The sequence below is a fragment of the Ambystoma mexicanum genome, chromosome 7p (assembly GCF_040938575.1).
Source record: "Ambystoma mexicanum isolate Mex_15411 chromosome 7p, UKY_AmexF1_1, whole genome shotgun sequence".
Lineage (NCBI taxonomy): Eukaryota > Metazoa > Chordata > Amphibia > Caudata > Ambystomatidae > Ambystoma > Ambystoma mexicanum.
Window position 1 is genome coordinate 611,730,655 of NC_090939.1, and position 12,374 is coordinate 611,743,028.

General features: G+C 42.7%; 1 protein-coding gene across 5 annotated transcripts in view; it reads left to right on the forward strand.

Annotated features, from left to right (window-relative positions):
- Positions 1–12,374, forward strand: part of LOC138526199 (cohesin subunit SA-2-like) — a 2,217,157-nt gene that overhangs the window by 817,060 nt on the left and 1,387,723 nt on the right. For 4 of the 5 annotated variants that reach the window (XR_011283519.1, XR_011283520.1, XM_069636632.1 and 1 more), the window contains exon 11: positions 11,035–11,133. The exons of the other annotated variant lie outside the window; for it this stretch is intronic. Coding sequence is in view for 2 of the 4 variants with exons in the window: in XM_069636632.1 (XP_069492733.1) it covers positions 11,035–11,133 (99 nt within the window). In the remaining 2 variants the exon portion in view is untranslated. The remainder of the gene's footprint in view (positions 1–11,034; positions 11,134–12,374) is intronic. 5 annotated transcript variants of the gene reach the window in all.

A 12,374-nucleotide genomic window follows, 5' to 3' on the forward strand; every position in this document is an offset into this window, starting at 1 on the left:
CATGCACAGGTACACTCGTTTGTGATGGTGTTTGCACCTCGATATAGATGGTTATGAGTCGCAAGTGGTTTTGGGGTGGTGATGATCCTTTTGAGTGGGCTAGCATGCATATGGCTGTGGATTTCGTGTGATCATTGAAGTGAGTTGTTCGAATGTAGTTCTGATGGCCATTCTGTTCTTTTTCTTTTCTTTTGGTTGACAGGTATCTCCTCCCCTTTTGCCACTGCCATCTGTATGCCACTCCTGCAGATGGATTTTACTCCCGACACCTGCTGCTTCGTGTTAATCGGTGGAGCAGCATTACGATCTTATGGGACGATCGCCAATGGCCCACATGCCCTTACGCAGTACTGGTGTCTCGGAGCAACATTTCGGCCTTTCAGCTGGACTAGTGCCTCCCCATTGGGACAGCCCTGCGGTTCTGTGCGCTTCCATGTTGCCTTTTCGTACGTGAATGTGGCTCTGTGTACCATGGGGGTACAGGGCGACACACAAGTAGTGGCTGGTCATTTCTTGCGGATGCAGCCCACAATGGTGGTTAGTGTTTTGGAGTTCATGGCCTGATGGCTGTATGGGCTTGGTGTCTTTGATGTGCATAAATTGCTATTCTGATTTGGCCCGTGTAGCGTTTTTCTTTGCAAGTGATGTGGCATATGCCTATTTGGGGGGCGATGTATTGTGAGGAGATCTGCATTGGGTTCCAGCTTCGGGGTTTAGTTGCGTGGTACTGTACTGGGCGCGTTTGCCTACTAAGCCCGTGGGGTCAGGGATGGGGGCTGCCTATATGACAGTTTGAATGTTGTCATGCTCAGGGGCGGGGGATTGGGTTTTGTGTAACAGATGCCGGTCAGCCAGGTGGACTGGTGGAATGATGTGATTTTCGGAATGTTGCTGGGCACAGGTGCCTGTGTTTGCGTGCGTTTCTTGGTGGGGGACTGTGGTCATGTCCATTGGGATGGCTTCTGTATTGGTGCCATCTGTGACCTGCAGCTCCCATTGGCCCCTCTTGTGTTGCTTTTGTTCGTTGGCATGCATGGGTGCTTTGTACATTTCAATGGTTGCATTGTGACTTCATTGCACCTACCGGGAGTTGTACTTTGTGGGCAGGGAGCGGTGTACAGGCACTCAGTGGGGCCGTTTACGGTTGATTCGCGATGCCGTACTTCTCGCCATGGCGGAATGGTACATTCCGCCATGCCTAATGGCGTTAGGTACATGTCCGCTAGGGTCGGAATTGGCGTACCGTTGCACCATGGTGGTGTTTGCGGTTTGGCATGGCGCGCGCGCGCGTGCTTGGTGCAGTTAGCGTTGGCGTTCACTACGGTGTCGCTAATGGCTTCGTACTTTGCGGTGACGGGTCATAGTCGCACCGAGCGCTATTCGATGGCGGTATTGCATTTCCGCCATCGTTTTTCGATTTCCGCCAGGGTCGTAATGAGGGCCCATGTGTTTTATGGGCTATGGGGTCTTTTACTCCATAGGGTCTCATGTGTTTTTCTGATGTGGGTTACACAGCACCCTCCGTGCCGTAACCCAGGGGTGTCGTAGCGACCCCCCAACATAGACTCCATACCCTGGGACTGACCACTGTCTCCCAGGGCATGTAAAGTCACCATTAGCTTTGCTAGTCCCAAATTATGAACAGAAACCAGTACAAATCATCATATTGTGGACGTACTGGTCGGGGCAATTCAATTGCCCTGGTGTCTGTTGTTCGAGGGGGCACGTCTCCGTCCCCCCTGATCGAGTTTTGGCTGGTGGCAGTGGAAACTACTTTTTATATTCGACCGCGAATATATCTCTATAGGATTTTCCCATTGTTCGAGGCTACCAACTTTAATTATTTAATTCTTATAGCCGTGAACATACCGCCGGTTTTTTTATTTAATATTAATTCACCGGTTGGTATTTTTTGCCAGAACTCGATTCTAAAATGGCGTTTGTGTTCTCTTCTGTGACTCCAACCCAAGTCGAGCCCTTTTTGGCGGGCTTCTCCACAAAAGCCTCCAAAAGTGGTGCCACTCTGTCTGGGTACCACAGGGGGTGTGGGAAGGGGTTTAGGCACCCTGGACTGAGTTACCTTGGTAACTCAAGTCGCACTCTTGTGTGATTGGCCCAAGTGGTGAGCCGGCCGGCTCACTACTTAGCATGTTTGATTGACAGCTATGCTGAGTGAATGGGGGTGTGCTGCATAAAAGCAGGGCTTTGGGGACTGGAACTTCAGATGTCGCCACTGGGCCTAAAGAATCCAAGGGGGGAGAAGCTGAGCCGACCTGCAACGACGACACCACCGGTGGAGCCCTGCTGAACCGTCTCACCACTTTTCCCAGCGACACAGGAGATCTCCAGCCCGGAGAGTCTTCTTCCTTCGACTGGTGGGGATAACCAGTCTACCTTCTTTTTGCCTTCCTGGAGCATCTCGTGGCCGCCTTGCCTGTGCCAAGCACCCCGGCAACCGGGATACCACGTTTTCGCCACTACCGTGAACCGAAAGGGTAGTACCTTTGTACCGGAGAACTCCGCGGCTGGTTTCTTCCCTGGCAGTGCAACGACCTTCATCTTTCCTCCATGACGAGATCTTCTCTTCCTCTGGACGACGCTGCGACTTGCACCCGCTGCCAGATACAACTGCCCCCGCTGGAGGATCCTCTCCATTTAAGGTACCGTGTTCCGCCTGGCTTCCCTTGCAACCGATTGAACGGGGTGTATTAAATCCTTGTCTCTCGAACCTGGGTGAGCCTGGAACACCTTAGCTAACTTTTCTGCACTGAACTAAACCTTTTTCGAACTACCTTCACAAACTTCGAAGATTCTGTGTAACTGTCTGATCTTGGGCATCTTCCGTCTGGCTCCCTTGAAAGTGGGCCTGGCACCTAAACTTCCTTGCTCACCAGTAGACTGTGCCTTCCGAACTTGCTGTGGTTCTTTAAAAAGTGTTTTGTGTGTGTGCTTCCATAATTCTGCTTTTCCCTCCCTTTTTATTGAACTTGTTGGAGTGCCATCGAACGTTAAGCGCTCACCTCTGTCTGGAAATAAGTGGTGTTAACTAAGACTTGTCCAACAAGTAATCATGGATGTACATATGATAATAGTGATTGTGTTTTGAACTGATCTTACCCATTTAGTGTTAGTATGTTTTATAAGTGTGTGTTAAATAAATAATTATATACTTTTACACCCAAGCTCTGGTCAGTGTTTGCTTGTGCTACTGTATTTCTGTACCTATTTTGTATGCTCTGTATACTGCCTAACTCTTCTTGAGGGAAGTCTGACTGCTCAGCCACAACTACCAAGTGAATCTGTGTGGTATAGACTGCTACCAAGTGGGTTTACTTCCAAACACCTGTAGTCTTCAATCTTTTGCAGTGGTCCCTAAGGGAACTGCACAGGTTTCTGCCTAACAGACCCTATCCCCACTCCAACAAAAAAAGGAGGCACTTTGGAAGAGGAGGTTTGCAGAGGAACTTGATTTCGACATAACAGGTGAGGAGGCGGAGGGGGAGAGGGGCACACAGGAGAAAATCAAGTTGGAGAGTGAAATCAGTGAAGATTGTGAAAGACTGTGCTAACTGTACCTTTAGTGGCAAATTTAAAGAATGTGATGCTCATTATACGGCCACAAGGTTTGCCCTAAAAATTCTTTTGAAACTGTCACATAATATCTTTTGTTTCGTAGAGAAGAATGCTGTGCTGTTAAATGCAATGCTGAAAACTAGCAAAGTTGGTAGCGCAGCTACTCTGTCGATATCTAATCCCATTGTGCCATCAAAAATTAACCAAGGTGTTTCTGAACCCATAAATCTTGAATCCACACAGGTGGAGATTCTGGTAGGTAGTGAACATGATGAAAATTATGAGTGTAATTTGTCTAAAAGAGGGCGTAGAAGGAAGCACAATTTCCCTGATATGGTTGATATTGCAAAAATGAATCCCTGGTGGCTCAGAATAAGCAACGTCTTTCTAAACATGCTAGAAAGAAGGCGGCTAGAAGAGCAAAAAGGGTGGCACTTAAAACTGGCCATTTAACAACGTGGCTGCTTGGTTCATCGCTACAGAAAGCCAAAGCCAAAGCACCTGTTAAATAGCCCCAAGCTACTGTGGATGATTCAATTGAAAGTTCCACTGACTGCAGTAATACTACCTTAGAAAGTAGTATAATTTCTATTAAAACCCCTGTGCCAAAAGTAACTAGGGGAAGGATTAAGACGTGTGTAAGGCCTGCTATGACAAAGAATTTTCTTGTACCTAAGGATAGGGATGTGTTTGTGAGCGATAAGAATTGCCATCTCCCAAATAGATTATTTACCATTTCTGCTATTACTAATAGGAAAAGGAAACCCATAAATAGAAGCAGCCTTTTGGAAATCCTCAATTCTCAATTAGAACTGAGGATAATTAAAAGTGGAGATTTCAAATGTGTGGAACAATGCTCTAACTCAACCAAGGTTCACTGCTTCTTTAAAGCTGTGGTTGCTCTTATTAGGCACTATACGTCTGAGTTGAGTAAGAATGGGTACGACTTGGACAGTGTGTGCGGCATGAGTGCATGTGAGGGATTGGAAAGTAAAAGGAATGAAGAGGTTGTACAACAGGTTAGACCCAAAACTCTGTCTCTGACCGATGCTACTGTAAAGTCACATTTGGAATGCTTATGTTTGTTTTTACCACCAATAATGACTCATAAATAAGGTAATTAAAAATGTATATCTTGGAATATGCGTGGGCATCGACATCTCTTTGGGCTGATGCGCTCTTATAATCTCCTGGACAAAGCGGAAATTATATTTCTCCAGGAGACTTGGTTACTACACTCGGTTCAGTTTGATGGCTACACTTCCTATTTCAGGCATGCAAAAAAGGTGATATGGGTAGGCCTTATGGTGGATTGGCCATCCTGGTTATTGATGTTATAAACTCCACCGAATGTATTCCACCTACAAGTAACCATAATGTACTTATGGTTGAAATTAAGTTGAAAGAAGATATGAAAATCCTGCTGATCAATGTTTATGACCCTCATGGGGATGACCTCACTGTAGCCATTCAATTTAATATCTTTGAATGTATCACTGATAACTATGAAGGGTGTGGTAATGTTAATCTCATTGTAGGGGGGGATTTGAATGCTAATATTCTTGGAGATAATGAGTTTACCGGTATCAATGCCGATGCTTTGACTTGTGGCTTCTTAAAAAAGGAGAGGTGCAAACCCTTTATTACTGATATGGACTTGCATGTGGCGAATGTCTTTGGTAATAATACATTTCAGACTGGTACTACTTGGTCAAACGGTCTGTATTCTTCTACCTTGGACTACTTGTGTTTTAGTGATAAGCTCTACTCCCTATTTGCCAATTTTGAAATCAGTGATAATTGCTTCAGTGATCATACCATGTTGGTTTGTAGGTTTGTGCTATAGGAAAATGAGTCCCAGGCATATGATAAGATTGGCGAATTATTTGTGTCAACCAATGGTGGTAATAGATTAGGTTGGACCGATAAAAATCTGACCAAGGCCAGTGCATAGTGTAGAGGTTTACATGCTGAATATATTTCCATATCCACTGCTGAAGAGATAATCTGTTAGACAACATCTTGTATGCATGGTATGATGCCTATTGGTAAAAACCTTCTACCGTTTAAGCAGTCTTTGCTTAATCGGTGCCCCTTTGACAAGGTAATATGCAATTAAAAGAATAAAATGCGTTATTCATTTAAGAGTGGCAGATCGTAGTAATGTACCCTCTGATCTATATATCTTTGAGAAGCAAAACATTTAGAATGAATATAGGAATTGGATACATAGATATCGTGCCTCTGAAAACAATGTTAATTGGCAGCAGATGGTACGAATATTACTTGATGGGGATACCAAAACTTTTGGGCTAACTACAAGTCTGTTACCAATGCTGGCAATCATGAACTCATTTGCAGTGTAGGCGGGTCAATCTGGGAAAAATATCTCTGACAAGTTTTGAGGGGAGGTGATTTATCTAAAAAAAGAAACTATCTCCAACCTAATAATAGATGGAGATGACATCATTGCCATTATTAAGCAATTGAAATCTTCTAGGGCCCCTGGGCCAGGCGGTCTATGCAGTGTTATTATTAAGGACAACGCGGAATGCTGGTCGGACATTCTTGTAACACTGTGTGATAAGATCATAGATACTGGTATTATTCCCAGCTCGTGGAGTACATCCCACATTATACCAGTGTTTAAAAATGGCCCCCATGATCAGCCTGAGAACTATCGCCTACTGGCCCTAACTGATGTTCCCAGTAAAATCTTCTGCACCCTGATTCTGAAGGAGATCAATACCTGGATAGCCAGAGATCACATTCTTGACAAAATTCAGACAGGGTTCAGAAAGGGCTGTTCTACCAACAATAACATCTTTATAGTAAACACCTTGATTGAGCATGCCCACTTTTGTGATGATCTTCCCTTATACCTGTTATTCGTGGACTTCATCCACGTTTGACATGGTTGACAGATCCAAATTATGGATCAAATTGGAAAAGATGAGCATGCCGGAACACCTCCTCTTTGCGTGTAGGATAATGCGGCAAGAGTAATGCTTGATAATCAAGGCCTGATGTCAGATCCGATCTCTGTCAGGAACCGTGTTGGGCTGGGGTGTGCCTTAGCACCTATTCTGTTCAACCTGTTTCTGGCTGACTTCAGCTGCATTTTTGTTGCTAAATTGAGTGCATTCCCTAAAATCGGAAACAGTAAAGTAGGTGGATCGGCTATGCCGATGACTTGATTGTACTAGAAAACATCTACATGGGTATCTGCAACAATACTAAGGCAGTATTTGCCTATGCTGAAGTAAATGGCCTGAAAATAAATTTAGTTAAAACCCAATTTATGGCTGTCGGACGGAAGTGCTGTAAAAAGGCCACAATACCCTGCCTTCTGGGTCAATTCAAAAGGGTTAATTGGTATAAATATTCGGGCCATGGGGTGACGTAGAAACAACAAGAGCGAACGAGATTGTACAGCAAATTGAGAGAGTCAAAGTACTGTCCACTATGGCTGCTGGCCTGTCCTTCTCGAAGCAGACTGCCGGGTATACTTTACTTGGCATTCTAAATATATATAAACAGATATTATCTGCAGCCTTCTTATACGTCTTAGAAACATTTTATTTGGATTGGACCCTTTTGTCTGACCGTATGGAAGGTCCTATTTGGAGAAGGATATTGGGTATATCCAACTATACCCCTATTGAAGCAGTAAGACTCGAGATGGGGCTGATTTCCCTGTCTGCTATCATTAAGTATAACAGAGGCAAGCTGTATATAAAGATCATGTACGCTGGAACTAGTTCTCTCTTGTTTATCGTAAAATCCTCATTGGAGGGTGATAATTGTGTTGCATTGCAGAAATTCAAAGAAACAAATTAGTGACTTTTTGAGAAAATTGGCTGGGCACCCAATTGGGAGTATGGAGAAGATGTAATGCTCAAATCTCTTAAAAGTTGTGTGGCGAAATGGGATTGGATGATGAGCCATGAAATAGTCGCCAGTATGAGATCTTTGGAGTCTTTTTCTAAGATGTGTTTTAATTATTAAAAAAACGAGAGTCCATCTAAAACTATTGCCCTCCCCGGCCACGTGTGGAAATTTACTGACTGGATATTATGAAGGTTTAAAGGCGCTTGGATGGCTTACTGTTAGAAGAAAGGACTTGCAGAATCTGTCTCGATATGCCAATGATTGAATCTGCTAGACATGTACTGACTTGCTGTCCGCCTATGAGATCAATATATAAATGCTACCTTACTATGTTGACAACTTGGAATGTATCTCTAGTGAATTATTCTGGATGAGGTGCCTGTCGGGCTTTAGTCGTGGCTTAACAATTGCCATTACACAGGTTTGGAAATGTGCTAATAAGTACCTGATGAAATTTGAAGAGGAAGTAAAACTGCCGTCAGATCTCTAATATTACATCTTGCCGATTTGTTAGTAATGGTTGCTTACCTATTTTCCTATTGTTGGTAATCTATCACGCACAAAAGATGTAGAAATATAAAACCAGTGTTTGACTCCATTTTATATTTTGCCACAATGAAACTGGATGAATTGGAAAAATGATTTTTATATTTCATATGGTACCATTTTATTTTTAATTGATTAGTGATTTGATTTTGTATTCCCTGTTGTCTTTTTTGTCTTTAAGTATGAGTAACAGGATTTAATGTATTATTCTTTTATGAAAGGATTGTTTAATCTCGTTTGTAATCCCTTTTCCTTGATTTATTTGTGTAAAGTTTGTGTGATATATTTGTGTTAAAGTTTTATGACTATATACACAATACATATTTACACACAAACTGGTATGCTGTTTGAATGCACTATGTTGGCACTTGATTATCCCTGTAATGCTTTTTGTTGAACCCCACCTCATATTCTTATGTTTCTTATTTCATAATAATAAACAGAAAGTAATTCAAATAAAAATGCTCTCGCTACTGTAAGAAAACATGCGTATGCTGCACATAAGATCACTCATCTCATGCCCATAGTACCAGTAAAACAGCTATGCCCACTGTAACAAAAGATGTGCATGCTGCTTGCACCAATGGGTAGCCCTCCCACATAAGAACACAAATCATCCAGGCTTTCCATAATGCAGATAAAAATGCCTTGCTACTATCAGAAAATATGGCCATACCAGGCGCACCTATTTAGGCCATTATTACCACATAAGAACACTCTTCATGCTGACTTTGCCTATGTATTGGCAGTAAAATAAAATGCCATGCCACTGTCAAAAAACATGGCCATGCTGACTGCACCAATGTGTGCCATTAGATCCACGTAAGACACTTATGTTGTTTTTGTCTATAGAATTCCAGTAAAAAAAAAGGCTGTGCGACTATAAGAAAGCACATGAATACTGCCTGCGCCAATGAGCCCTTTCCCCTTTCAGAGATTTACTCCCTGCTGGACTATATGCACACACATTCATACACAGAACAATACAACATACATACTATCTTAGTCATACATTATCTCATTTACACATGCACGCATAACACATGGACACTAGTTCATTTACCTGCACAATGTTCACTGCATTCACACATGCACCAAAACGGACAATCCCTCACATGCATGTATACATAAAGAATTTATTTTTCATACCAATGGCTCCGCTCCAGGCTCGCCTCATTCTGCCTCCCATTATGGCCCGCCAGCACCCGCACAGCACGCAAATAAGAACCAGGAAGCTACCATCTTGCTGCCTTTGGCCCGGATAATGTGCAGGGACTTAGGAGCACCTTCTTGGCACATTTGTCCCTGCAAATCCCCAGCCTGCCTCCCCAATGGACCGTGCAATGAAGGGAACGCAAAAGTCCCTTGACCTTGCATGTCCCATTTAGTATATACACTGGGATAGTTCATTTGTAAAAGGGAAACTGTTTCCCTACACACAAAAGTCAGCCTAGGAGCATGTCATCAGCTGCAGCAAACAGCTTGGAATGCACTCATTGTTTTCACTGGGCTGGCTTTGCTCTTCCCTAATGGGTGGCGGGTCAGCGCACATGTGTCTCTCTCATTATGGACAAGCCTCTCCCTGGTGGGCACCATTGAAAAAGTGTCCCACAATCGCAAAAAGCTATTTGTTTTCATGAAATACTGTTTGAGTACTGCCCAAAGGGGCTGTTTAGTACCATTTGTGAATTTTAAACCATATTTGGGCAGTACCATTAGTCAAAAACTACCAGATGCACAGTGCAGTAATTCATCAAACTGGCCCACTTTGGACAATAAAAGTGTCCCACTTTGACAGAAAAAATGTGTTTTCACTAGCATCTAGCACATCCTTCGGGCATTTCCCTATTTCCCCTGTAGGCCCCTCCAAGCCTGATCCTGTCGTTGGAAAAACTGATGCTCAGAACCTTCCAAATCCAGAAAAGGGAACAGTAGTCACAACAGCCTCCTCACACTACACCGCACTTTGACATTTCTTGCAATACTTAATTGCTTGTTTTTGTTCAGCCTCACATCTCTCAAATACGTGCTGTTTTCATTTTTCCCTGTCTCCCTGCTTGCATCACTATAATTCCTGTTTCCCCTTCGTTCTCTACAGTTATTGTTTCTGTTGATTTGTGTCTATTTTCCTCTCTCACTTCTCCCAAACTCTTGTTCCCATTGGTTTGGTCCTGCCTCGTTCTGTCAATTTCTTGTACCCAGTAGTTAAGCTGTTCTACCCATCACCTCTCCCCAGTTCTTGTTGCCATTCATTTTATCCCATCTCCCTCATCTCTTTAATTCTTTATTTTTCTGGTAACCTCAGCCTCACTCTATTATGAGAAGTTAAACCATTTCTTTCTATATTGCCTGACGAATTCCTGCTTTCCATGCTATCATCTATTTAGCCATCTTTGCCTAAAAAAACTCCTGCATTTTGCCCATGGCCCCACAATCTCTTCCTTAAAGTGTTTCAATTTTCTTCTCCCGACCAATGCTTGACGATACACTTGATCAATTTTCTCTGAGCACCACCTGTCTCAAGAACCTAAATGACATTGCTGGTTGCTTAACTAATGATTCAGTTCTACCTTTGCAACTACTGAGGTATTGCAAGAAATTCATAAATCCACACTCAAAAAACGCCTGAAAACTGATGTGCTTAATAAAGCGTGAATGCCTTGTTGCCCCGAACAGGAGGTTATATCATTGAAGGCTCTTAATCACTTAGTGACCCAGGGCTCTGATAGAGCCCAGATTTTGTTGATAAAAACCTGGGAACCTTATTACTAAAGCATCGGAAGGCAGATTTTAAAATTCACAATAAAAGTGGTCTGTATAACCAATTGGATTTTTCATCTGCATTCTCTGGACATGACAAAGTCCAAATAATATTACTTAACTAGAGAAAGTGAATGTGCAAGTAGAGACAGGCCATGAGCCAAAATATATTGGTGAGTTGGATCATGTCTGCGTGAGTGTACACTATTTGTTAACATATTTGTTGATATTCTTCTTATGTATTCTTTTGGGTAAATATTCCAGCAACCTGATGTACGGTTAAAAAGTCTTGTGGGCCTGCAGCGTCTTTACAACAAGAAGGAGTTGGTTTCGACAATGGATCTTTTCACCAGCAGATTTAAGGTATTTTGTTTTTTGTTAGTAGGCTATTCTTTATATGAGTTTATTAAACCAGAGACAGCATTAGGTCTTCATAATCCACCCTTTATTTGGGTTGATATATTAGTTAATATGGTCTTTATTCCTCCATATTAGATGTTGACTTCCATATATGCATACCATGGCAACATCAAACACCTGGTACCTCCTCAAGAACACAGTTGTGTGTGCCTTCCTAAAACCTATGCTATCCCATTAAAGTCTCACATCACTTCCAGAGTCTTGGGGAAACACTCTCAAATTATTTTGCACTACATTTTTCCCTTAATGCCTTAGCTGGGCTCCTCGTTGAGATACTGAGGAAATCTGGTCTCGACGTTGAAGTAGACTGTCCATGAGTACCCAGGGATCTAATAAGGTAAATTTTGTACTCGACTTCATGGAAGGTCTGGATCTTTTTTAGGCAACAGTACTAAAAAAGGTTATTGCTTGTGCCCATTTTCACCTCATGGGCAAATGATAGTCGTATCGAGCATGATCCCTAAGTGCTTTCCTTTTTTCACTGGAGTAGTTCCTGGTCCCGTGGGTTGGGGACAGGGGAACAGTATGATACAGGGATTTTTTTACATATTAAAGAGACACATAGTCTGAGCTGATCGATGAGGGGTCCCTTATTTACTCCACATGTGGTCGTAATGGAGCTGGGAGCGGAGCCGAACCATTTTAACATGGAATGATCGCTCTTGTTGGCAATGCATAATCCAGAAAAGAGGCATTGTATCATTTTCTGGAGAGGAGGATTAGAGGAAAACAGTTATTGTCAAGAGTTTTCAGATGTTCTCCCTGATGCTATTTAATTAAGTTTCTGTTGCTCAGATTGTTGGACTTCTTGTAATTTTGTGGCTGACATGTGATTTCCATCTAATTGATTCTCACTTCAAAATGTAGGATATAGGGCTAAAGTTAGCTTGGTCATTAGGATACATGGTAGGTATTTCCAGTTATAGGTGTATAATGGCTGCTTTCAGTAATTTAGGCAGTTTATCATGGTCACAGTATGACATTTATTAAGGCTAGGTCTGTGACCCAGATACAGTATTTTTGGAAGCTTGATGGTTAGGGTGATCTTTGGGATGAAAAGACCTCCTAGTGCTTGGCGGATTGGATTAGTTCTCTCTCTCTTTCTCTCTTTCTCTTTCTCTCTCTCTCTCTTTCTCTCTCTCTCTCTCTCTCTCTTTCTCTCGCTCTCTCTCTCTCTCTCGCTC